Genomic DNA, 21,162 nt, shown 5'->3' with positions numbered 1-21,162 from the left:
CACTATAAATAATGTTACATCATTTAAATATTTAGAAATCATATACAATGTTGACTGTTCTGAACTCTCTAGAAAATTGTGAAATAATGCATCCCTCTGAGTTCTTGTCAGCATGGAGTTATACATAATATTCACTAAATTTATGTCCATCATTAAAAACATTTGTCAACTGAAACAAATGAACAAATGCTATTTTAATTTGTTTTAAATTAAGTTTTAATGAACCATTTACAAATACCCAATCTTTAAATGGTTCCTCTACTTCAAAAAGAAAGGAAATAGGATCTGCAACTAATTATATTATAGTGTGCGTGTTCTTATGGCTTATGAGGACACAAATGTGTATAATGACATGGGTATTGCAACATAAACATGGTTTGAGGACACTTCCTTTGTCCTAGTAAACCAAATGGCTTTAAAAAAACAAAATAAACCAGTGTTTTTTTTTTTTTTTTTTTTTTAACTGCCAAAAGCTTTGAGGGGGATAGAATATACAGTTTGTACAGTATAAAAACCATTACAGCCTATAGTCCCCGCAAACCACATATACATACGAGTGTGTGTGTGTGTGTTTCTATATATAAGGTGTTACTAATCAGGCACTGCAGTCTTGAGTTTGGGTGTCACCAATGTTCTCAGGTGGTCTTTCGAGGGGTAGATAACAGACGTAATCTCTCTCTCATCTGGCTCTCACTGCTGGGCTCTTTTCTTTGGAGCCACACTGACATTGCAGGAAAAAGTGGTTTTCCTTGCTATTTATAGAATACATTATCAGGAGACATCAGCTGTGGGTTAAAAGGGCCAAAAGCATCTATTTAAGAAATACCAAACTGTGTACCCAGTGATTTCTCACTCCCCGGGAATACTTTCTAAGTAGTATATTTTGCCATATTTGACTGCAAACTATGTGCCAGCGCAGTGGGAGAAACCGGGGAAAACGCATGCAAATTTATCATGCAACATCCAACAGCAAAGATTATATGACAGAAGCAGCAGAGGATCGTCAGATCTATAGGTTTCACATTGCATATAAAGCCAAATTGTGTTTCAAGAAATGGGAAATTTAGTGCAGAGGAAAACAGCTGATGCTGTATGGGGGGGGGGGATGGCAGCAAGATGTATCTCAATGGTCAAAACATCTGCAAACTGATTGCTGTGGACTGTCAGCTATAATAGGCTTATGTTCTATGATATGGGATGGGGGGGGGGGGGATCAAACAAAAAAACTTTCAATTTTAAAACCACTTTATTCAATGTTTTACTAATCTGTCACAATAAATAGAATATTGATCTTATTTGAATGTACTTTAATGATCTGTTCAACTGATCAGTTCAAACATCTACTCTGTTTAATGAGCTATACAACATGGAAACAAACTTGATTGAAATGTAACAACCTCCTCAACCTCTGAAATGACTTTCCTTCGCAGCGGATGTCACAAAGCCCAATTTTTTTAACCCCACTATTCACAATCCACTCACTTTTCTCAACAAGTACTCACAAGTAACATCCTCAGTATAAACATTTGAGGTCTTTTTAAATGAACACCAATGCTGCATTTATTTGATCCAAATACAGTAAAAACAGTAATATTGTGAAATATAAATTGAAAAAATAACTGTTTACTATTTATATATGTATATATATATATATATATATATATATATATATATATACACATACAAAAGTTGAATCTTAAGCAGCCATTTATCCCGTCTTCAGTGTCACATGATCCTTCAGAAATCATTCGGATTTGGTGCTCAAGAAAAATGTACTATTATTATTATCAAGGTTGAAACTGTTGTGCTGCTTAATATTTTTGAGAAAACCGTGATACAAGATTCTTTGATTAAAGGGATAGTTCACCCCAAAAATTCTGTCATCATTTTTGACTTCCATAGTATTTTTTCCCTCCATACTATGGAAGTCAGTCATTTGTTCTGTTACCCATATTCTTCAAAATATCCTTTGTGTTCAGCATAAGAAAGAAATTCATACTGGTTTGGAACAACATGTGGGTGAGTAAATGATGGCATAATTTTCATTTTTGGTTGAACTATCTCTTTAAAAAAAAGTTCAAATAAACAGCATTTATTTGAAATAAAACTATTTTCTCACTTCTGATCAATTTAATGCATCCTTGCTTATAATACTTGCTTATAATGCTTAATAAAAGTATTAATTTCTTTGCAAATAAAGAAAAAAGTACTGTCCCCAAACTTTTGAATGGAAGTCTAGGCCACATTCATGCTGACAAGATTATTATAAAGCACAAAAAGTAAAACTGTCTAGTAATAATCATTACGTCACACAAAAGTGAGTAGTGATTTAATTGCTGAGATGGAAAGCACTTGGTAGGCATAAAGAGCAGGTGGTCTGGTCTGCAGAGAGCAGAGGCATGGTTAACTGTGTGGAACGCCCCTCATTACATGAGTCACACGCTGTGGCCATTACAGAGCCGCAACACCTGGGAGCTCCCCCATTATCCCTTGCACTGTTCTCATGGAGCAATGAGACATGCTTGTCCTTCTGCAAATCATCTAGTGAGTGCTCCCCCAAAAACCATCCCCCTTCCCAGATTTTAGAGCTGAAATATGACAATGCGAATGCGCAAATGTAGTGATACCAAACTAGGAGCACATCTCATTCATCTCTAGTTCCCCAGAATTTGAATCATGAAAATGCACTATAGCCAGGACTTTGTTCAGCTAAACAATGAGACACAGATAATTCAATTACATGCAATATAATTTTGAGGTCATGTATTTAAATGTAGCTAGTACAGTCTGGTGCCATTTGTTTATTGTGCATTTTGTCATATATATTAAAAAGAACACTGAAAAAAGGCACAAAAAATGTTTTGAATAAATTCAAATCAGTTTGTTTCAATTAATCAATTAATAACTTTTATTCAACAAGGTATCTTATCACAAAAAAAAAAAACAGACTCACAGCAGAATGTATGGACTCCATAGCAGCTTTCATTGGCCAAGGACCGATAGGATTGATAGGTAAAGTAACCAATCACTGTTTGTTTTGTTCAGCATCATGTTTAGTGGCGTAAAAATGTAAAGTCGGTGTCCTTACAATAACACACCGGCATGTAAAACTCTTGGATGTCTTTTAAAGAGTCTATGCCGTGAACTTCACATATCCAGCAAGCATTTAGTTGATCCTGATAAGCGCTCATTGTCACAGTTGTAAACTTAATGGCTTTCTTCCATGAGGGGGTTTGGCGTTGCAGCGTCTTTGTTTCCAGGTGGACCGTTAAAGAACGCGACACACACGTCTCCTGGAAATACTGCAGAATTCAATTTTGTTTGCTTTATATATCAACGGTCTGTGGGCATGACATCTGAGACTAAGACTAGAAAATTGCATACTCAAAACTGATGTGTTCAATGGTAAAAAATCTCATTTTGAAAAATACTATGGTACTAAATGACTAGCATATTCACTTACTATGTATCTTTTGCAGTAATATGCAAATGCCAATGGCACATGTCCAAAATACTGTGGTATTACTATAGTACATGTGCAGAACAACAGAATAACCATAGTATCATGTCCAAAAAGCATGGTACTGTAGTATCACAGAAGATCAAACGCCCACAAAACAATTATTTTTAGGTGTACACTATTTAAAAGACTTTTAAACCTGTTCGTTTGTACAACTGTCCACAATGCAGTAAAACATTAAATGAGAAAAATCTAGGCAAGAATGATCCGAAACAACCTACGACCAGTGAGCTGAATCACCTAGTGAGAGAATAATTAGAAGCCAAATCTCTCCTCTATATTAAATCAGGGGCCTGCATTAATTCTAATCAGCGTGTGTAGCCAGGCTTGACTGCGGGCCCCGAGGGGGAAGGAAAACGGCACCCTATCCTCCGTACCCGGGCCTGGCAGAGAGTGCATCTGCCTCGGACCCTGCACTTCAGGGTTCAGCGCTTCCCTCCAGCGACTGCCATCAGCGCTCAGACTCACACACACACAGGTGAGAGACTGCAACCTTTCCCTGCACCAGCTGTTTAACTGTACCTGACGGAGCTGTTCAAATGGCCTTTATACACAGGGGTGGATATGGCACAAGAATTATTGCCTGGCATTTGCAGCTATGATCCTATGAACAGCGAGCCAGATTGTTTAGGGTGTTTTTAATTTCAGTGTTTGAAAGTTTGATCAATGCATCAATAATGAGATTGCATGTTGGTTATTGACTTCAATGCTGTCATATTGGTTTGAGTAATGTGTTGTTTGGATGACATTTAATAAAATATGATTGCTTATTACACTACATGTAATTTGGGATTACATGATCACAGAAGCACGGCATAAAAAGACTAAAAATCGGTGTATGTGCAAGGACATCGCTAAAAATCATGGAGCCCGAGACAAAAAAAATATTATTTCACTATATACCCATACAACACAGTGGCTCCTGAAACAGTGTACAGGTTAAGATTGTTCAGGCCTTATCTGGATCTCTTTGTAGTAATAGTAAATTATGCAGTTCATAGAATTAGCACATACAGTATTTAGCGCACTTTCAAAGGCAAAAGCACAACATGAGATGCCCATTCATCTCTAGGAAAGTTTATTTACAACAGGACCACATCATTCCTTTCTTAAAATGAGGATATTCAAGAAAATATTTCCACGTCAGACCTGGACATACTCAAGGGGACCCAGACTTTCCAGTCTACACTTTCCTATCAAATGAAGCCCAAAAGAAATCAAATAAAATGTCCACACAGCAGATATTAATGATAACCCGTCACCACCAAGACAAAGAGTTTTACCTTTGATTTGACAGCCCAGTACTCCTCTGTCCCATACTGTACATCTCTGAGAGTGGTGAGGTAGTCATAACTGATGACAGCTGTCTGAAAACATTCATTCCACAGACAAAGATGAAAACTGTGAATAAAAACTGCACACTTGACAGAAGAAATATTGATTAAAAATACACTGTATTTGCACTTTTTTTAGTAATTCACTTACTGTGACTCAAACCCAAAAAGTAAATGTATTTAATATAAAATAAATATTTAACATGAAAGTAATATTTAGCCTGTTAACTGCCAGGCCCAGTTTACACCTGGCATTAAGATGAATTTTGATCTATCGGCAGTTTCACGGTAGCTTGGCATGCTTTTTTATTTGCCTTTTTCTCCATCACATATTTTAGTAATCACCATAAATTAGGTATCACATTCATCCTGTGAAACCATTTTGAAATTGAACATTGTGTTATCATGGAAACGGTACTTTAAAACCTATTAACAGGCTACATTTTTATGATATCAAATTGGAACATAACATGGTTAAACGTATGGCTTTGATTTTCAAGCAATTATTTTGTAAAATACTTTTTTTGTATAAAATATATATGTTTAAGTTCAGAATACATTTGACTTACAGTAAACAAACTTTATCACTTTTTTATGCTTTCAGTCTTCTTTGAAAAGAGACAATCTTTAAGTTTGTAGTATTCAGAATTATTAAAAGTTTAATGAATTAAAAGTGTGAAAAATATTTATTCGTGTTTACCGTTGCAGCTGCTCTCCCAAATCTGACAATGCTGAGATCATTGAAGTCCACATTTTTGCTGTACAGGTAAAATCCTGATGATGCGATCACTGCAGTGGCAACAGATGATACCTTCAGTAGCCGAACAGCCATGTGAGGAACTGCAAAAAGACAGAGAAACATTATCTATCACCATTAAGCAGCTATCCTTGTAGTAAGCGTACTCAAAACATCAGCAGATTTAAAAACAAACAGTAAATCCCACACAAATCAGTATTAGATTCTGATTAGAACAACTGATAAACTGATATTACATTTCTCATACTTTCTCATATGTGTGTCTTCCCAAACAGAGTTTGTAAATAACAAACATATCATTAATCAGATACTAATATAATTATAGAAATAATACATACTAATAAACATTGTTTGATTATTTACTTTGATGAAATTTGCTGCAGATAAACTTTGGGGGCGTGGCAGTTAAGATGTGACGTCATTGGTTTCTTCATGATCAACTTGGGCTCATCATTATGCTTTTTTTGGGAAATGCAGCCCTGGTTTACACAACTGAAACCAAATTGCGTTATTTATCAAATGTATAAATTAGTTAAACGAAACACCACAGCAGCACAGTTTAAGCAAACCATATCGAAGCAATAAACCACTTTCATTCATAATATCAGTCGGTGTATTGAAAGACGAGGTCAGCTGATCATAAATATTGCTTGTTATACAAGCGCTTGCGTAACAGAGAGAATATAACTAAATAACCGACACCGTTTTATCGCATGGTGTCAGAGTTAATAACTGTGATTATGTATTTTTAGAGAATCATAATACAGCAGATTGATTTACCTTCATTGACTCACGCTGTCATCCACTAACCGGTGTCGCTCTCTGACCTTTCAACTCTCGCGTCTCCGTTGACGTGCGTGGCGCAAAGCATTATGGTCATTGTAGTCTAGAAATATAAGCAGTCATTGGGTAATCAAAACGAAAAAAGAACCCCATCTTTGCCATTTGACAATTAAATAAACGTTAAATTAGATATTAAATATTATAAGCTATTGATCCATTTTAATGCATTTCTCAAGAAAATCTGAGAAGCCAAAACAGTTCTGATTTGATTTCTTACACAAATACATTATCGAATAAACCTTAATTTTAACATTTTCAGATAAGTACCATAACATTCAATTATGGATTGTAAGTAGATGCAAGTACAAAATGTAATAACCATAACCCATTTTTTTTCTATTAAGCAATATGATTGAGGCATTGAGCAGATGTTCACAGCAATAAAAATCATTCCAACCACATTCTTTTTACAGAGAGAACCTCAGTCAAAATATCTATTTTAAAATGTATTCCATAAACACATTATATACTCTTTTTCTTTGAGGTGAAGAGGACAAGGTAGTGATGGAGCGTGACCAGATTTAACATGACATGAGCTCGGACAGATAATGTGACCGGAACATTGGCAGAGGCATCTTAGATGCAGCCTTGATTAACCTCTAAATAAATTATCCACACTGATGAAATGTTTCATGCATCTGCATACCTCAAGTTATACATAAAACTCTCAAGTTATTACTCAACTGTTGCCATGTAAAAGTAATAAGGAATTAACTAAGTCAATGTTGCTCAAGCATCTCTAATTACAATATATTTTTAAGTATACATTCTAAAATTAAACTTGTGTGTGTGTATACACACACACACACACACACACACACATATATATATATATATTTATATATAGTATATTTGTGCTGTCAAATCTATTAATAGATTAATCACATCTAATATAAAAGTGTGTGGGTGTGTGTGTGTGTGTATATATATATATATATATATACACAGACGCGCACATATACACATATAATATATATATAATATATACACAGGTTCATTATATAAACAAAAATGTTAATGTTAGATGTGATTAATCGATTTGACAGCACTAATATATACAGGTATATACACACACATACATATATATATATATATATATATATATATATATATATATGTATGTGTGTGTATATACCTGTATATATTAGTACTGTCAAATATGTATGTGTGTATATACCTGTATATATTAGTGCTGTCAAATCGATTAATCACATCTAACATTAACATTTTTGTTTATATAATGAACCTGTGTATATATTATATATATATTATATGTGTATATGTGCGTATATATATATATATATACACACACACCCACACACTTTTATATTAGATGTGATTAATCTATTAATAGATTTGACAGCACAAATATAATATATATATATATATATATATATATATATATATATATATACACACACATATACATATATTAAACACAAACTTTTATGCAAAATGCGATTAATCGATTTGACAGTAATAATATATCTATTAAAAAAAATCGAGAATTTGCTTTTGATTTTTTGTAAAAGGCAAAATGCTAAAATCTATTCAGAATTATAATGGATAAAATAATACTAAATGACAAATAAAATAATAATAATTTGTAGCCAACACAACAATATAATTCAAAATATCCCAATTTATTTGACTCACATTTCTTTAAATTTCATTGGACATTTTATAAGAAAAAAAAAACACACTAGACAAGCAGTCAATACAACAATAATCAAAACTCATTAAAGTTTGGCTTCTTGAAAACAAGTATGCCAAGTGAAGACACATCCACAATAAATAGAGAGTTTTCTGTTACTGAAGACACAACACTTGAGACATGAAATCAGATCTCTTCAGACGTCCTCTGCTTCTTTGTTTGATTTTTTTCCAGAAAATGGCTTTCTGTTTTTTTGCACCTGGAGCTACATTAAAAGAAAATAGAAAATGACATTTTGATGCAGATGTTCAAACTACAACATTTACCAGAGAGACATCTAGGGCCGGTTCATCAAGTTCCCAACTAGACGCTCACCTTTGCTCCTTCGATGAAATGAGGATCCTTTTGTAATGCATTCTGCAGTCCTTCCTCTGAAGTGAACCCTATCCAGCAAAACCCCCGATGAAAACCTGTCTCTTTATCCTACAAAACAAGAGAAAACTCATCTCCGCATGACAGGCATATAAGAAAAATATGAAACACTACATTTTATTTGTATTCTTACAAATGGCAAGAGACACTTCTTCACTTGGCCAAACTGCGCAAAGTATTCTCTAATCTCCTCTGAAACATAACACAGAACAATAACATACATTAGACATATAAAGCATCACTGTATAGCCTAAGTTACTATTAGAGAGATACGTATGATGCGTTACGGATAATGACTGGCTCATTTAATGCATTCATACGCGTAATATTTACCAATTTGATGTAAAATCATTGATCAAATGGCATGCTTTACTCACTCGTTGCGATGGTCCATGGCACTTTTGACACAAATACTTCAAACACCTTCTTCCCAGTTGCTGTCGCTGCCATGTTTCGTCCTTGCCGAATGGAGCTTACGGTGACCCTGACCACGTGACCAGAAGAAAAAATATTTATTACCTTAAACTATACAATTTTTAAACGTAAAATATCGCTTTGCCATACCTTTAATGTTTGTGATTGTTATTTTATTTGAGTTGAGTAATAAAAAAAATCTAAATCAAATCGAAGCTTTGTTTCGTTGGCGTAAGAAATAGAAAGGTCACATGATGACGACAAAGATGGCAGCCTCCATAATGGAGCATGGAGAAGATGCTTTTAGAAAACTGTTCAAGATTTACAAGAGGAGAAATCCTCCTCCAGACTTCAGTGAGGTCATTAATTTCTCCAAACCTTGTAATGACAAGGTGAGCCATTCAGACTTGAGAAATATTGCGTGTTCATTAACATTATGACGCTATAAGTCTTTCCTAAACAGTTTGTTAATATTATTATAAATCAGTTATTAGAATATTTATGTTCTATATGCATTAACTAATCTATTAAACAATGTTTATTAAACCGAACCTTGTAATGACAATGACAAGATGTGCCATTCAGACTTGAGGAACATTGCCGTATTTATGTTTGATTATAAATCTTTCCTAAACCGGTGCATATTAATATTATTAGTATTACTATTAACCCGTTATAAGAACATTTGTATGATTTATGGTTTATTAAAAAAAATAACTTGGCTATGAACTATGTAAACTACAACTACTATTATTAACAGTGTACTTCATGCTTGCAGAACATGCACAACTTTTTTGTCATAGTAATTTGCTATGCCTTTGTACTTTCTTCAGTTTTGTGCTTCTAGTAATAGAAAATGGTCTCATTGTCTAGGTTTTTACCTGTGAACTTAACTCCACTCCTATAAGTGAGGAAGATGTTTCTAAAGCTGGTCTTCGGCCGGTAACAGACTGGAAAGCTTTTGGTTTGCATGGATATCCAGGTAAGGTTTAGATAATCTGGTGGCAGTTTTAAATAATTGCCATACTGTATGTTCTCCAGAATCTAAAGGATGTTATGGGTTTGATATAGTGACAGAAGCCTATCATTAAATTCATTTTATGTAAGACACGATTGTCAAAATCTCCTGCATTGCATTATCCCGTATTATAATATTTAATAATTTAGATATATATAATAATATTAATAATTATTATTATTATTATTGCCACTTTGACGCCATATATTCAAATAGGCCACTTTGAATATATGGTAGCCTATTAATAACCAAAGTGAACCAAAGACAGTCTCAAAAACACGGTTCGAATCGCTGGTGTTTCAGACGTCGCAAACTACCTTGTAACCAATCGTGTCAACGTGTGATCGTCAAAGAGTGGATCTCTGAGCTGGTGCGAGTGAGTGGAGGCAGGGACAATTTGCATATTCATAGAACCGCGTATACTAAATGAGGCAAGGGTGTAGATTTACATTAAATCTATTTTAAAGCATGAAGAAATTTTTTTCATGTTTACCTGTTTTCCTGTTTACTTTTAATGAGATTAAATTAACTATATCGTCACTGTTGGAACGTAGGGTTTATCTTTATATCCAACCCATTCCTGCCGGGTTCTCAGCAGTACTGGGTAAAGCAGTGTTTGAAGATCTATCCACAGAAGCCCAGCGTGTGTAACCTGGATATGCATATGTCATCTGTGGAGACTGAAAACATCTGGGAAAGAAGCATAGATGTTATTCGGTAAGTCAAAGATCCTGACGTGCATTGGCAGCTTAGTAGAATCTTATTTTAGTGTATATTATTTTGGTGCATTTAGACTTTTTTTTTTTTAGAATAAAACAAATGCTATATTAATATATTTTGAAGGATATGTGGCAATTATTTGAGTATAGATATAATATAGGTGTGCTGGCTAACTCCACCTTCTGATACTGAGTATGTAGCATCCACATAGATGCTTTCCTTGTGGCTAGGTCTGTTCTGGTAATTTTATTGTGACCTAGATGGTAGATTTGAGGTATTGCAGTTTGTTAGGCCCCCTTTATCACACAACATTTGTGTGAATGGTTTGTGCTACTGCACCGCACCTAATCTATCTCACACTCTTCCTTATCTAAACGGGTCTGTGTATTATTGCAGGAGGAAAGGCTGTGGGAAAAGAGAGGCCAAAACTCTGCTAGAAAAACTGCGCTGGGTGACTCTTGGTTACCACTATGATTGGAACTCCAAGGTACTACGGTCACTCTCTAATGTACTTTATGTGTGCTTTAGCAGTGTGTCTAACACAAAATGTTATTATAATGCTGGAGCCGCTACCCTCGTGGGCAGCGCTCCAACATTTAGTACAGTTGCTCTTCAGGCGACCCAAGTTCGAGTCCCGAATTGTGGCCCCTTTCCGATCCCACCCCACTCTTCCACTTTGCTTCCTGTCTACTCTATACCAGTGTTATTCAAATGGCGGACTGCGGGACATAATTGCGCCATTTTTCTACAGATTAAAGTGAGTAGCGCGTCAAAACAACGGAGCGGTTCACACCGCAAGTACTCAAGGTTGTTTATGGTAAAGATCTTTCGGAGCTATATCTATAATATTTTATTTATAGCCAAAAGTGCTTCATTCAAGCCCTTTCCACTCCGTGCTCGTTGCTTCTCTCTCTCTCTCCCCCGCTACAAACGTAAAATGCCACATTATAGGGATAGTTCACCCAAAAATGAAAATTAGCCCATGATTTACTCAACCTCAAGTCATCCTAGCTGTATAGACATTCTTCTTTCAGACGAATACAATCCGAATTGAAAAATGTCCTGGCTCTTCCAAGGTTTATAATGGCAGTGAATGGCCGTTTCTGTTTTGAAGTCCATAAAAGTGCATCTATCCATCATAAAAGTGCATCTATCTATCATAAAAGTGCTCCACACGGCTCCAGGGGGTTAATAAAGGCCTTCTGAAGCGATGCGTTCGTGTAAGAAAAATATCCATGTTTAAAACTTTATAAAGTAAAATAACTATCTTCCAGCCAAATGAACATACAGATTTCACTAAAAGCGCAACTTATGCGAGTAATGCGACGTACTGTTGATATTTACGCTACGCCATGACGCACTATGCTACTTTTGACGTCATAAGTTGCGTAAGTTGCACTTTAGGCGTAGGTGGAATCCGTATGTTCGTTTGGCCGGAAGCTAGTTATTTTACTTTATAAAGTTTTAAATATGGATATTTTTCTTACACAAACACATTTCTTCGCTTCAGAAGTCCTTTATTAACCCCCTGGAGCCGTGTGGATCACTTTTATGATGGATAGATGCACTTTAATGGACTTCAAAACAGAAACAGCTATTCGCTGCCATTTTAAAGATTGGAAGAGCCAGGACATTTTTTAATATAACTCCGATTGTATTCGTCTGAAAGTAGAATGTCATATAGGCTTACACCTAGGATGACTTGAGGGTCATTATTAATATACTAATAATATTTCATTTTTGGGGTAAACTATCCCTTTAAGAGCTGCAGAAGACGCAGTTATTTTAATAACAGTAGCAGAAACATAGTGAGCAGCAAAATAGATACTTTTGCTAAAACACTGCAGAAAACAAGAGTGCAGCTAATACAATTATTTTGATCTGTCATACAGATGACTCTGACCATTTAACTAAACCAGGTTTGAGACAGTTAATGTGTGGCGTCTTTAATGTGTGGCGTCCCCCCCCCCCCCCCCCCATACATTTAGCATTATTAATCAGCATATGTAGGGCATTTCATAATAAACAATGTTATGTGAATTTGGAAAATTATTTTGAGATGGCAAGGAAAGAAAGAAAATTTTTAAATTACTATTTAACTTTGTGTTGTCCTCATGATGAGAGTTTTGATTATTAGATTATGTACATTATTTGTTTTTAGTAGTTTATTGCTTTGAGCAAAATACATAAATGTTCCATACTTTTCTTAAGAGGTAAACCTGCACCCTCAGTATGTTTTCTTCAAAAATAGCCAGTTTAAACATCTGGGCCCGTATTCATAAAGAATCTTAATGCAAAGAGTAGCTCCTAGTGACAAAATTCTAAGAAAATTCTTCTAAAAAATCCTAGTAAAGAAAAAAGTAATTCAGAAAGCATCTTAACCCTTAACAGAGGTCTTAAGGTCAAAATTGTTTGGAGTACAGACGAGGACTTTTAAGAGGCTTGAGAGTTTCTTTAGCAGAGGAGAAAATGGCAGAAAGATGAAGAGGGAGAAGAAATGTGATGCAGACAATAGATGACAGTGAGTTAATAAGACGCTATAGATGAGATCGTGCAGGGATCATGTTTGGGACTGATCTTATTAGAGACACTCTAATATCTCAGACACAGCGCAGGAATGCCATAACGCCAGAAATGAAAGTAATCACTACATTAAGATATTTGGCAAATGGGAAAATGCAATAAAGCAGCAGTGAGTTGGGTCTGTCACAACCTTCTCTAAGCAGTGATCACACAAACACTTACAGCACTTTCAGAACCTCTTATTGTGTCCCAGTTCATTTAGTTTCCACTGGACATTCCCACCTTGCAGGCTCAAAAAACTGCATTTATGAATATAGCAGGCTTCCCTGGTGCTCACAAGCAGGGGAATGAACCGTTAATAATTTGCGCTATAAGCTCCCACGTCTGCTTCTTGCTCCGTGCTGTGACACCCGGCCCGAATTTTCCTTTAATGATGGCCTAGTGTTCATCCACTAACTGGGCTAACAGTAAACACTGTTCTTCTGTCCAGCTGTCCAGTTGGGCTTTCTCATCTTTCTTGTTTTTTATTCCATGTTTGCTATATTAAAACCAACATTCAAACCAACACCTAAATAGACAGCAATCAGTGTAATTGGAAAGAGTGGAACAATTTGTATCATTCTAAGCCAATCAAATACCATAGGAAATTAACAGCATGGGGAAAAAAAAGGATTTATATACATATAATGTGCGTGTGTGTGTGTGTGAGTAAACCCTATACTTAAAATTGCTCTTTTTTTCCTTCTTGGACAACCAACCAATCACAGTCTTCAAAAGATTGTGTCATGCATAGCAACGGGGTCAACCCCGCCTCCTCACTAAGATGAAAGTTTTTGTCTTTTCCTTACTCAGAGTTGCTCTCGGATCGGTCCCGAATCGCTCTTAAGCTAAGACTCCTACGTAAAAGTTTTTAAGCTAAATTAGGAGTTTTCTGAGAGGATTCTTAGAATCTTTATGAATACGGGCCCAGATCTAACTTTTTTATATTCATATCCAGTTGGGAAAAATATTTACTTTTTTGGATACATTTTTGGTAAAAATTCTTAGACATCACTGGTTTGGCTCTCTGGGTCCAAGATTCTCAACTTTGATGACTATTTTTTGAGTGTTTAGTTTTTTTCTTTTCTTTTACAAAGTACTATGGCTTCCTCGATGGAAATGTATAACTGTTTCAAAAAAGTATTGTCTGGACCTCCACTGGGAAGGAAATATAGAGACCGGACCTCTTGGAACTTTAGTTGAATGCCCCTGCTCTATACTATCCTATTACAATAAAAGCAGAAACATTTTTTAAATGTTATTTTAATGTCATTTTAACAATAAGTACAACCATGCAACAACAAGATTTATTTTTTAATTTGATTTAATTTATGTTTACTCTACCGTTCAAAAGTTTGAGGTCAGTACGATTTTTTGGGGGGGGTGAAAGAAATTAATACTTTTATTCAGCAGCAATAGGATGCAATAAATTGATCAAAAATGACAGTAATGACTTTTACATCGTTACTAAAATTCTAATAAATACTGTTCTTTTAAACTTTCTATTCATCAAAGAAACCTGAAAAAGAAATATATCAAAGTTTTCACAAAATCATTAAGCAGCACACCTGTTATCAATTTAGATTTAAAAAAAAAAAATTATTGAGCAGCAAATCAGCATATTAGATAATGATGCTGAAAATTCAGCTTTGTGGCATTGTTTTTCCTAGAGGGAGAGGAAGGTAGAAAACATCGCCAAGGATCTTATTAGCATTATTTGCTCCTTTCAGGACATTTCATCTCTAATTGTACAGGCCTGATGTCTGCCTGTCTCGTTTATATGCTAATTACATAAAAGTGTTTAGTCTTCTGTCCTATTAAATCAGTCAGGAGGTGCACACCGGACTCATTAGCTCTGATGTTAGTTTGACACCGCCAAACGTCTGACGGCAATCAGTGAATTTTAAGCAGAGACTCTTTCCACCTTCCTTTAAGTAGAACTGAAGGCTGAGGCATTCACTCCGCTCGGATCAGACGTGTAAGCCGCTAATTCAGCTCTTTGGAGAGGCTGTGCTCATATGATTGTCCATTGATTACACTTTCATGTATAACTGCTGACAATGACCCACTGTGAAAGCCACAGAGCAGAAAGAACGCTGCAAATGCTCTTTTATCAGTTATGTCAATCATTATGTTAAAGTCAGCATGAAACAGAAGTTGCGATAGTCTTTTCTTCCTGTAGTGACGTATATAAGAGTGAAACGGCTTCTCGAAGAAGAAAAGTAGGGAGGGATTTAATGTTGTCCATTGGAAATTGATTGGATCGTTTGATAATTGTGGTTTGCTATTGCTGTGATCTCATGTGAGTGACAGGTTGTCCCGCCCTCAGACCAGTAAACACGTCATCAGAGAAGAGATGTCGCTTTGGATAAAAGCATTTGCTAAATGACTGCCTGCTTACCTCCTATAATGAGAGACAGTTTTACTCTAGAATACTATGATGAGGCATGTAAGGTGCCATACTATTCTGATATACTTTTATTCCGCAGACGTACTCCCCAGATCACTACACTCCCTTCCCCCAGGAACTTCACTCACTTTCTCACAGAGTGGCGGCAGCCTGCGGCTTTCCTGGTTTTAATGCAGAGGCGGGCATTCTCAACTACTATCGATCTGATTCGTCGCTTGGAATCCATGTTGACGAATCAGAGCTCGACCATACCCGACCTTTGTTGTCTTTCAGGTGAGGAATTTTATTAACTACATATACTGATTAATGCTGCCCTCAGCATTTCCAGAAAATATAGTCAATATTACATGATGGTGTTGTTCATGTGCGTTCATCTATTAAATACGATCATTCCGATTTTGATTGGAGATACAGATATTGTCAATAGTTATGTTTCCATCCAAAGTTGCAAATATAATAAATTATGCGCAAAACGGGAATAGCCTATCCTATCGCATAAAACATTTGCGAATAAAGCACCGTTTTCATCCAGTGAGTCGAAGAGAACGAGAGATATCACTAAGAAAAATTAAGAGAAGCCATTGTATATAATACTTGTTGTATATAATGAATTAGTTGCGTCTCAGAGCATGCAGACGAAACATAATAAAGTGTTATCTTGCTTTCGGAGGCAGATGCTGCTGTTTGGGAATGCAGTTATGTAAGTTCTGGGAGGGAACTATACCGAACTAGCCTGGTAATACCAGACTCTGCTACTTCACTTTGTCTGGAGTCTGGAATGGCATAATAGAGAAGTGTTTTCTCTCTCGCTAGGGGGCGCTTGTTTGAAGTTTAAAATCATTGGTTACCCGTAAGCCAATCAGATAAGTTTATTTATGCCATATGTTATGCGCTGACACAGCCGCATCGACCCACAGACATCATGCATCGAACTCAAATCTATGATCGAACTTCCACTGTAAACCTGCTGTAAACACTTGACGATGCGAGCGAAATACCGGAGTGAACATGGCTGTAAACGACTTTTGCTTCAGTTTGAAAAACCCCCGAATGTTCTCCATAACAGAGCGAATTGCATCCCGTGTCTGGTTTCCCATTTCCGCGGTCGTTTCGGTTTTCGATTTCTCTAACCTACAATGTAAAACTCGGCGCTTAGCGTCTACGTCACGGCTCTCAGCCCGCCCTCTGTTCGTTGATTGGCCGGCCGTCCGAAGGCCGCTGGAAAACTGAAAGAGAGGCCCTGTCCCAAATGGCGCACTTCATGCGGACTTTCGGTCTTGTGGACTTAAATCGCGCGTGCTCGCCGAGTCTACGAGTCCGTAGGCTGTCCCTTTAGCATGTTAACGCTCTGAAGTGTGCTCAGCAGCGCCCCCTTTGTACCCTTGAAGCGGTCTTCCGTGAAGCCCGCATAGATGCAGGCTCCACGCACTTTAACTACCCAGTAATCCTTGCGAAAGGCCAATCAGACAACGGATGGGAGGAGATTTCACTCACGGACAATTGTTAACATGTCTGAGAAGAAAATATTTAAGTGTAATTATCATTACGGTTTTTATGACAAGTTTATACAAACATTATGATCATCGACCAGTGGTTGATGTCTCAAACATAGGCTAATAATAGCGAGCTGAATAATACGATCGCATTATGATTCATTAAATAAATAGAACAGAATGTCAGGGCTTTACTGAGTCATATGTAAACACAACAACAATAGGCAGCATATTTCCCCGAACCTGTAGCTCCTGTCCATAACAACAATCAGACCGTCTTCCTGTTTCCGGCGTGACGATCGAGTCTGACCCAAAAATACCTCTCAATGCGCCCTCCCGGACTCGCGCTAAGGGCCCTATAGGTCTGCACTACATGACGTCAACTAAGTGTGGACTCAGGAAGTCCACAAGTCCGGAGTGTGCCATTTGGGACAGGGCCATAGGCTGCTATCTCAGACTGACTACAGGAGCGAAATGAAATTAGCGGAAGTAGGAAGTCTGACGTAGTCAGGCTAATACCGAACAACTTTGACGACAGACTTTGCTCAGGCGTTTCAGAATAGAGTGGTGCATGTATGACGTTGCAAATAGCAACTAGATTCTATTTACACTAAGTGAAAATAGCATATTTTCTTAGCGATAGATTCTATTTACACTAAGTACAAATATTTATAGCTGCTATTTACACTGTTTAAAAAGCAATAGATTCTATTTACACTACAGTACGTGAAAATAACAGCATTTTCTTAGCGAATGCTAATTACATTAAGTAAAAATAGCTGTAAATTCTATTTACACTTTGTAGCAGTATTTTCTTTGACATAAGTGTAAAAAGAAGTTATGCTATTTATACTTATAAATAGTGGAAAATACTATTTGCACCTCAGTGGTGTTGTACATTAAACGATATGCAATAATAACATACAGTGTAAATTATTAAATTTATTAAAATTATTAAATGGATGCCGCCTTATTGGGACAAAAAAGCCCTCCCTAAGCCTAACCCTAACCGATTAACACTTTATTATTAAATAAACACAGGTTAGACACTTTATTTCCACTTTTTGAATATTTTTCTTATTTCGCCTTTCCGGGGTTTGCTCATATCATGTAAACATGTTATTGGTGCACATGTAAGCATTGTCAGTGTCAAATATTACTTGTGTATTTTAGAAAAAAATAAAGTGCATGTAGCATTTTATCCACACAGCATAAGAAATGCATTCATAAAAACTTTTGTCCTCTGATGTCAGTTTCGGGCAGACTTCCGTTTTCCTGTTGGGCGGGACTAAGAGAGAAGACCGTCCCACAGCCATGTTCATGCACAGCGGAGACATAATGGTGATGTCAGGACCCAGTCGTCTACTCTATCACGCAGTACCCTGCATTGTCCCCGCCCCTGCTGGAAATGTCCTGCCACCCAGCCTGGGCCAGAGACCAGAGGCAGAGGCGCAGGATGATGACATCATCCAAAGCGTGTCAGAGGAGGATTGGGAGGTTTGCTCCTGGTACCTGCAGACGTCTCGGGTAAATGTGACCGTCCGACAAGTACTCGGTTCCGGTCAGGACTTCCCGAGTGCACAGGCGTCACATTTATCAAGCTGTGAGAAATCAGAGGAAGAAACTCAAAAAAATAAGAAGAGGAAAAGCAAATCAGGCTATGAGCGTGACGCTTAACGTGTCTGTTTTGGATGGGATCGATGTTTTATTTATTTAAAATGCACCTGGTATTAAAAATTGTACATATGACTGCAAATAAATGCATTATTGTGATCTCTTCCCAGGTAATGACTCTTCGTTCCAGAGCAGGTGTTGGAAATACACAACTGCTTATGTGCCACGTCAAGTCAGGCTGGCTTAAAGCATAAACTTCATTTTACCCTGTCATGACCAACTTCACACACAATGCTTCTCAGTCTGTAGAACAGCAGTGACATTCAGTCCAGTCTGTTGTGAGTCGTGACAATTTTCCAGACGCAGGTCTGTTGATTTAAGGCTGGTTGCCATGTTTGCTCACCCAGGGCTGTAACACTAAACAGACCTGACCTTCAGAGGAAAACCAGGGAGACGGCGTATAATCTTTTTAATCTGGTCAAGCGGTGTCACGACACGTCAAAGCCAGTGTAAGATTGCCTATGACAAGTTCCCCGAGGGGCCCAGGTTGACACTGCCATTGTGACTGAAAACACTGGGGGCCTGCGTTACCATGGCGATAAAACACTTCTGCCTCTCGTGAAACACTATCAAAAGTTCACGTCTGCATGTGAGATTTGTTAGATTAATGTTTCTGGTATTTTACATGCTGTAAAAACATAAATGCTCGGCAGTGTTTATCGGCCTGTCTTTGTTGTCATGTGTTGTCATTGTAGAGTTGATGTGTGATGTCACCTGGTTTGCCACATCCAGAGGCTATGGTGAGTTATATGCCTGAAAAACATGGTAATACCACGGTATTTTAGGCTATATGGTACTAAATGATTACAATATTTGTGTACTTACAGTATATTTGGTATGCCAAGGTACCTCAAGGATGAAACTTAAGAATGGTAAGAATACTATGGTTTTACCATGCTACTTGTCCAAATAAATGTGATTTTTCCACAGTATAAATTCAAAACATTATTAGACCATGGTATATTGGCTACCATACTGAATGTTTACCATATCGAAATATTACTGTGGCGTTACCATAATATAACGTTATGGTACTTTACAATATATCATGGTACTGAAATTTTTTCTTTCATTTTGATATGATACTTCCAAGTATATCAGGGTTTTTTTTTTTACTGTAACAGTCAAAAAGTTTGACACTCAATTTTTTTTTTTTTTACTTGTATTCAGCAGGGACACACTAAATTGATTATTTATAATGTTACAAAATATTTCTATTTCAATTAATGCAGTTCTTTTGAACATTCTGTTGATCAAAGAATCCAGAAAAATGTATCACGTTTCCACCAAAAAAAAAAAAAATTAAGCAGCACAACTTTTTTCAACACTTGTTAACCAAATCACCATAATTCTGATTCATAATTCTGAAGGATCATGTGACACTGAAGACTGGATCAATGATGCTGAAAATTCAGCTTTGCCATCACAGGAAAATATATTCAAATATAAAACAGTTATTTGTAATAATATTTCGCAATATTGCTGTTCTTACTGTATTTTTGATCAGAAACTCTGGTAAGAGAAGATATAGCCTATAGTGTAGGGCTATATAGAACCATGGTCACTTTGTAAGTAAAAAACATTACAGTTTGTTCAATAAGCCCTAAAAGTAGGCCTACATCAGTGTTTACAATTCCTGCTGTATTTCCCTGCACTTTTCAGGGCTTTATAAAGCGATAAACGGAATTCCTTTATTATTAATCCAGCTGTCCTTCTGAGACGCCGAAGCTGTTTTGCAAGTACTATGCTGGATTAATTACCTCCTGTTTTTGCTTATTGTATGACCGTGGGAGGTAACATAGAAGGAAGACGTGGGCTAATTGGTTTTTGCGAAAGGCCTTTTCTGCAGGCCCTTTAAGAAAGCCACACAAACACCTCTCCATTAACCAAAGCAATTGTCACTTACGCAAAGACATTCCACTGAGACGGTTCCACCAATTGCGCGATGGTGATTATCCTATTTTTGGGTTCACGCAAGTTCCTGTATAATCACATCAAATGAGAATGTATTTCAATTCAATTGTCTGAAACCGAATGATTCCCTTGCTCCCTAAAGAATTATATCTGCCTGTTCTATAAGTGGCCAAAAAGTGAAATTCTCAAGTTTCCTACTAAAGTCAAAAGGTCATTGAACATAGCATTATGTAAAAAGCTATTAAACACCCACAGCCCCCGGAGAAGCATCAAGTATGTATAAGAGCTATTGACGAGTGAAGATGAGGAGGCTTTCCTCTTCTAGCACCTCCACGCACGCCAGACCGGTTCTAGGTACCACATCCATTTCAAAGCAAGGAGAAAGGCCCTGCCCTCTCAGATAAAATTATACGCTGA

The 21,162-nt window shown here is 36.7% G+C and overlaps 3 protein-coding genes across 3 annotated transcripts; 1 reads left to right on the top strand and 2 right to left on the bottom strand.

The window, feature by feature from the left end:
* Positions 1-4,581: 4,581 nt before the first annotated feature.
* LOC130070598 (aarF domain-containing protein kinase 1-like) lies at positions 4,582-6,456 on the bottom strand. Its single transcript, XM_056235025.1, has 4 exons — positions 6,392-6,456; positions 5,555-5,694; positions 4,804-4,887; positions 4,582-4,713 (listed from the first exon to the last, which is right to left on the bottom strand). Exons 2-4 carry the CDS (start codon positions 5,684-5,686, stop codon positions 4,645-4,647), a joined length of 285 nt encoding a protein of 94 aa, XP_056091000.1. The 5' UTR covers positions 5,687-5,694; positions 6,392-6,456; the 3' UTR covers positions 4,582-4,644.
* Positions 6,457-8,078: 1,622 nt separating this feature from the next.
* slirp (SRA stem-loop interacting RNA binding protein) lies at positions 8,079-9,063 on the bottom strand. The gene is made up of 4 exons (XM_056235009.1): positions 8,918-9,063; positions 8,674-8,732; positions 8,484-8,591; positions 8,079-8,373 (listed from the first exon to the last, which is right to left on the bottom strand). Exons 1-4 carry the CDS (start codon positions 8,988-8,990, stop codon positions 8,305-8,307), a joined length of 309 nt encoding a protein of 102 aa, XP_056090984.1. The 5' UTR covers positions 8,991-9,063; the 3' UTR covers positions 8,079-8,304.
* Positions 9,064-9,205: 142 nt separating this feature from the next.
* On the top strand, positions 9,206-18,940 carry alkbh1 (alkB homolog 1, histone H2A dioxygenase). Its single transcript, XM_056235085.1, has 6 exons — positions 9,206-9,346; positions 9,828-9,936; positions 10,527-10,689; positions 11,089-11,179; positions 15,744-15,937; positions 18,411-18,940. The coding sequence occupies exons 1-6, from the start codon at positions 9,206-9,208 to the stop codon at positions 18,832-18,834; spliced, it is 1,122 nt and encodes a 373-aa protein (XP_056091060.1). The 3' UTR covers positions 18,835-18,940.
* Positions 18,941-21,162: the final 2,222 nt, after the last annotated feature.

The sequence above is a fragment of the Rhinichthys klamathensis genome, unplaced genomic scaffold, assembly GCF_029890125.1.
Source record: "Rhinichthys klamathensis goyatoka isolate OS25496 unplaced genomic scaffold, OSU_Roscu_1.1 h1tg000412l_1, whole genome shotgun sequence".
NCBI classification, from domain to species: Eukaryota; Metazoa; Chordata; class Actinopteri; order Cypriniformes; family Leuciscidae; genus Rhinichthys; species Rhinichthys klamathensis.
The sequence above is the reverse complement of the archived record's forward strand: the minus strand, read 5'-3'. Positions and strand labels throughout refer to the sequence as shown.

Bases quoted from the DNA above. Each gene is read 5' to 3' on its own strand.
- LOC130070598 (XM_056235025.1), bottom strand. From the start codon at position 5,686: ATGGCTGTTCGGCTACTGAAGGTATCATCTGTTGCCACTGCAGTGATC. The intron at 4,888-5,554 runs GTAAACACGAAT...GAATGTTTTCAG, and splicing joins TTGGGAGAGCAGCTGCAACG to ACAGCTGTCATCAGTTATGA. The intron at 4,714-4,803 runs GTAAAACTCTTT...TTCATTTGATAG, and splicing joins ACTGGGCTGTCAAATCAAAG to GAAAGTGTAGACTGGAAAGT.
- slirp (XM_056235009.1), bottom strand. From the start codon at position 8,990: ATGGCAGCGACAGCAACTGGGAAGAAGGTGTTTGAAGTATTTGTGTCA. The intron at 8,592-8,673 runs GTAAGAATACAA...CTTGTTTTGTAG, and splicing joins AGAAGTGTCTCTTGCCATTT to GATAAAGAGACAGGTTTTCA. The intron at 8,374-8,483 runs GTGAGCGTCTAG...CTTTTAATGTAG, and splicing joins ATTTCATCGAAGGAGCAAAG to CTCCAGGTGCAAAAAAACAG.
- alkbh1 (XM_056235085.1), top strand. From the start codon at position 9,206: ATGATGACGACAAAGATGGCAGCCTCCATAATGGAGCATGGAGAAGAT. The intron at 9,347-9,827 runs GTGAGCCATTCA...CTCATTGTCTAG, and splicing joins CCAAACCTTGTAATGACAAG to GTTTTTACCTGTGAACTTAA. The intron at 10,690-11,088 runs GTAAGTCAAAGA...GTATTATTGCAG, and splicing joins AGAAGCATAGATGTTATTCG to GAGGAAAGGCTGTGGGAAAA.